We start from the raw sequence: 5,167 nt of genomic DNA, 5'->3' as shown, positions 1-5,167 counted from the left end.
TAGGTATAGGTTGGAGTGGCGGCCTTGTGTCCCAAAAAAGCCCACTTAAGCACAAATAAAGGCCCGTTGTGGTACCACAGGAGTAACGTTATTTGTATATAGATTTAATCAGTATACATTTAACGCCGAAAAGAAAGGTAACGACTCCCCCATTATGCAAAGGAAAACCAACCTGACAGTTCTATGAACTTGGCTAGGTCCCTAACATTACAGGATGACAACTCAGTCAGGTCAGTTAGAAAAGGAGATCCAAGGATTTTTAATCTTCTTCTGGCTAGGGAAGGGCACTGACACATGAGATGGAGTACAGTCTCCTCCTCATCCTCAGAGCCACAGCCTCTACAAAAGTCATTAAAGGGGAGACCCAGTCTCATAGCATGCCTTCCTATTACGCAGTGTCCCGTAAGCACAGATACCGTAGTGCTGAGCAGGTTCCGTCTTAGTTGAAGTAGCTGACGGGTTCTTTTCTTGTCAAAGTTCGGCCAAGTCAACCTAGAAATCTGACATTGAGGTTCGTCAGCCCAGTATTGCTTGGCTATACTCAGGTATTTTTGTATGATTGCCAGTTTAACTATAGCAAGAGGGACGCCTATATCAGAGAGGTTAATGTTAGGGAGAAGAGCACCTGCCTTGGCTAAATCGTCTGCCCTACAATTTCCTGTGATATCCCTGTGACCAGGAACCCAAATAAGTTTGACCCTAACAAACCTAGCTAGGTCATTTAGTGAAGCACGGCAGTCTTGAGTTGTGATTGACGTGGCTGAGGTGCCCATCAGTGATCTGATAGCAGCTTGGCTATCAGAAAAAATTGAGATTGGTAAATCGGATGTTCGATTGCAAAGAACCCATTTTACAGCTTGGTGAATTGCCATTATTTCGGCTTGAAAGACGCTACAGTGGTTCGGAAGTCGGAGCGAGATGCTGAGACCCAGTCTTTCAGAGAAAATGCCACAGCCGACTCGTTTATCTATTTTGGAGCCGTCCGTGTAAATGTCAACCGTTTGGAGAGGGATCGCTCTTTCAAGGATCCAGTCCTCCCTGCTAGGTATAAGAGATTCGAACCCCTAATTAGGTCTGGGTAACAACACATGTAGTCAATAGAGACGGGAGTTGGCAGATCCTGATTCAGTATGATCGCGTGGCTTATATCAGTTCTTGACCAGCAGGAGAGGGCGTTGAGCCTAGTTGCAACTATTTTGGCTTGCTGTTTTACCAGAAGCCGAGATGGCAACCAATGAAGCATAGCGAAAAGAGCTTGCGTGGGGGTAGAGCGAAGAGCACCAGTGATTTGTAGTGCGGCTATCCTCCTAGTTTTGTCAATTAATTTGGTGTGGCATGCTTTTTCAGTTGCCTGCCACCAGAAATCAGCCCCATACAGAAGAATTGGTTCGATAACAGCTGAATAGAGCCAGAGTATAATGCACGGTTTGAGCCCCCAACTACGACCTATAGCTCTTCTGCAACAGTAGGTGGCGCATACCGCTTTGCGGGCTCTCTCAGCCAAGTTGTCTTTCCAGCTGAGTTTAGAGTCCAAAATTATACCCAGATATTTGACGTTCGAACTTAAATTTAGAGTAACGCCCTTTATCTTTGGTAAGGAAAATGTCGGAATTTTATATTTCCTGGTGAAGAGAATAACCTCTGTCTTTGCAGGGTTAATATCCAGACCGAATTCCCTACACCATTCAGTTACAATTAGGAGCGCAGAGTTAATAACATTGGATAGAACTTGGGGGAATTTGCCAGATGAGGCAATAGCAATGTCGTCCGCATAAGCTATAACACTACATCCGGATTGTTCCAAAAGTTTTAACAACGAATTAACCGCTATGTTCCATAGAAGAGGAGAGAGAACCCCACCTTATGGCATTCCCCGACAGACTGCTCTGGAGGATTGAACACTTCCGATGTCGGATGTGATAATCCTAGTTTTGAGAAGGGCCTCTACAAATTTAACCAGACTATTGTCGAGATTTAACTTTGAGAGGGATTTTATGATACCATTGGGGCAGACATTGTTGAAAGCGCCCTCAATATCGAGAAAGGTGGCAAGTGTGTATTCCCTGAGAGAGATGGAATGGTCAACTTGCGAGATGAGTGCGTGAAGCGCAGTATCGACAGACTTGCCTTTAGTATAAGCATGCTGTGATGGAGATAAGAGCGCTGGGTTTATCTTGTTCCTGATATGCAGATCAAGAACTCTCTCCAGTACTTTCAGAAGAAAAGAAGACAGACTGATTGGTCTATAGTCCTTGGCACTGCAGTGAGTTATTTTTCCTGCTTTGGGAATGAATATTACTCGAGCCACTCTCCAGCAGCTTGGAACATACATAAGGTTAATACAACTGTTGTAAATGCTTAGAAGCCAGGGGAGGATTACGAATTCACCCTGTTGAATATCTGCGGGAATAATTCCGTCGGGACCTGGAGATTTATACGGTTTAAAAGTTTGGATAGCCCACTTTATTTGAGTGTTGGTCACTTGAAACGGATTAGGATTATTTAGAGGGGGTAAGCTGATTTGAGTTGATAAGTCAGCATCAGAGGCTATACTCCCTGGGAAGTGCGAGTCCAGAAGGGTGTCGAGAGTTTCCTTACTGGAGTTGGTCCATTGACCATTTGGAGCCTGGATACAATCGAGTGTCTTACGGGTAGAATTGAGGATTTTGCGCAGTCGGCTTGACTCGGAAGATGATTCTATGTTGCCACAGAAATTTTTCCAAGCTGCCCTTTTGGCCCGCCTAATGGCGTATTTAAATTCTCTTTGTTTCACTTTATATGGAGTCCAGTTACCTGTTGATTTAGCATCGTTAAAAAGTTTTCTACAGGTTTTTCGGAGGTCTGCAATATTCAAGTTCCACCATGGAGGTTTGGGTTTGCCTCTAAATTCGGGTGGCTTGCAGGCCGCATTTGTGGCGCATCTAAATGCTGATGTGAGAAGGTCAACCGCTCGATCTATATCGGAACAGTTGAGAATAGTGGGAGGGTCCAACTGTAAGTTGGATTCCAGGTTGGCTCGAAAAATGGGCCATACAGTACTTTTCCTATTTATTGGTTTAGATGATCTGTTCATTTCAGGGTTCTCCACAAAATTTAGATCAAAATTAATGTACCTATGGTCAGAAAAGGAGTAATCTTGCGATACGGACCACTTAGTAATAAAATAAGAGAAGTGCTCGCTAATCATGGTGATATCAAGAACTTCCCTTCTAATTGAGTTCATGAAGGTTGGCTCCCTACCTATGTTAGCGATCACCAAGTTTCCTGCAAGAATGAAATCAAATAGACACTCACCTCTCGCGTTTGTATCTGTGCTACCCCACATCTCATGATGTGCGTTGGCGTCAGCTCCTATGATCACCGGGATCCTCCTGTTATTTGCCTCTGACACCAGAAGCTTGAGGGAGTCCTGTGGCGGAGTGGCACCGTGATCGTGTGCCATATATGCTGAGACAATCCAAAGGGCCTTGGAGTCGTATTCGATGGCCATGGCTACATTGTCATTGTCACTGAACCTAGGGAGTAAAAAGGCATTAATGTTATTTTTTTACTAGAATGCAAGATCTTGGTTTACCTTGACCTTCTGTGAATACTAACCGATAGCCGTTTGTATTCAGTCCACAAACCCGATTGTTTACAATCCAAGGTTCTTGGATCAGCATTATGTCCTCTCCTTTTTCAGCTAGGCGGAGGGTAAGGGCTGCCGAAGCAGTTTTGGAGTGTTGGAGGTTAATTTGGACGACCTTCAACAGCTTAGTTGTTTTTCAACTATGGTACTGTCCAGTTCATCCTCATCCGACATCGGTGAGGTCTCCCGGGAAAGCGCCATACCTGTAAAGAACTCGCCGACCAGTTCGGAAGACGAGATTACGCTACCTCCGTCTTCGGAGGAAGGAGTGCCGATTAAATCGGAAGTTCCTACATCGGGGTTGATTGGAACTGGGATGGAACCGATTCCGTCATCGGAGATCGTTTCCGAAGGTGCCCCCCCAGAAGGTTGTTGCTTAGCGGCTTGAGAGTCACTTTTGTAAACACGTAGAGTGACCGAACCGAAGCCATAATGAATCACCCCATTTCGGGCTTGAAGGGGTGCTAAAGATTCTTCGTTGAGGACTACGACGGCTTCGACAAAGTCACCCTTGGGGTCACTGACCTTCGCAACTTTCCAGTTATGCGTGGGGAGGTCAGTGTTACTGGCCCTTAAAAGGGAAAGAATTTCCTCAGGGGAAGTAAGCTCCGAAGGAAGCCACACTTTGGAGCGGGGGCGTTGTGGGATATTTTCCACCGAAACAGCTCTGAGCTGTGCGCCGGGCCAGAGTTCCCCAACCTTCTCGATCGCCTGCTTGTAAAGATCCGCGGAGCGCTGATCTGAGCAGGCAATAATTTTAATATGACCCTGGTACCATCCAGCGTCTTTACAGCTGGGAGATGGCCCAGGGTTGAGGGCAATGATTTCCATATATATTTTAAGAAGAGCCCGTTCGACTTTCTTCCAGTTTGCTGGAGAGATGGTGCCATCACTGTTGCCAGCGTCGATGATGGCCCAGGTCAGGCTCTCTTTAACTATTTCGCTGAGAGGTTTAGACAGCGATGGGGGTCTCGGAGGACCAAATTTGGGGCGCTTAGGAGCGCTAGTTGAAATTGGTTTCCCAGCCTGTTCAATCGACCTTTGTCGTTTCTGAGCAGGTGCAGAGGTAGAAGCGATGTCGGAGGGCCGAAGATTGACATTTTCCCTTGCCCACTTTAATGATGCCTTATCGCTCTCTGAGAGCGAGGAAGGATCCGCGGCATTGAGCCTAGAGAGGATGCGATATGCTGACCTTCGCGCCCTATACGCCCTTGTCGAGGGGTTAGGGTGGGAGCGTGTGCCAGAAGTTGAGTTGGCACTAATTGCAGATGGTGCGGTTGGCGCATTAGCTTAGACCGCAGCACTAGCAGAAGAGCAGGAGGCAGCATTACCACCTGGCACAGTTGCCAAGGTGTTCAATGATGGAGCATTGCTTGTACGAACCGCCTGAGCAGAAGCTCTAGACGGTTGGTTGTTAATAGGCGCTTGCCTTATAAGGCTTGAACGCCCCCCTGAAGGGTTAGGAGTTTTAAAAGGTTTATTGGAATTTTTGTTTGCTTTGTTCATTCTAAAAGGGTCCCCACTCAAAGCCGCTATCTG

At 46.4% G+C, this 5,167-nt stretch overlaps 1 protein-coding gene across 1 annotated transcript; it reads right to left on the bottom strand.

The window, feature by feature from the left end:
* Nucleotides 1-3,152: 3,152 nt before the first annotated feature.
* On the bottom strand, nt 3,153-4,908 carry LOC119672381. Its single transcript, XM_038083413.1, has 2 exons — nt 3,575-4,908; nt 3,153-3,515 (listed from the first exon to the last, which is right to left on the bottom strand). Exon 1 carries the CDS (start codon nt 4,457-4,459, stop codon nt 3,746-3,748), a length of 714 nt encoding a protein of 237 aa, XP_037939341.1. The 5' UTR covers nt 4,460-4,908; the 3' UTR covers nt 3,153-3,515; nt 3,575-3,745.
* Between the last annotated feature and the right edge of the window lie 259 nt (nt 4,909-5,167).

Source organism: Teleopsis dalmanni, chromosome 1, assembly GCF_002237135.1.
Source record: "Teleopsis dalmanni isolate 2A chromosome 1, ASM223713v2, whole genome shotgun sequence".
NCBI lineage: Eukaryota > Metazoa > Arthropoda > Insecta > Diptera > Diopsidae > Teleopsis > Teleopsis dalmanni.
Note: the sequence above shows the minus strand (reverse complement) of the source record. Positions and strands in the feature narration are given on the sequence as shown.

Bases quoted from the DNA above. Each gene is read 5' to 3' on its own strand.
- LOC119672381 (XM_038083413.1), bottom strand. From the start codon at position 4,459: ATGGAAATCATTGCCCTCAACCCTGGGCCATCTCCCAGCTGTAAAGAC.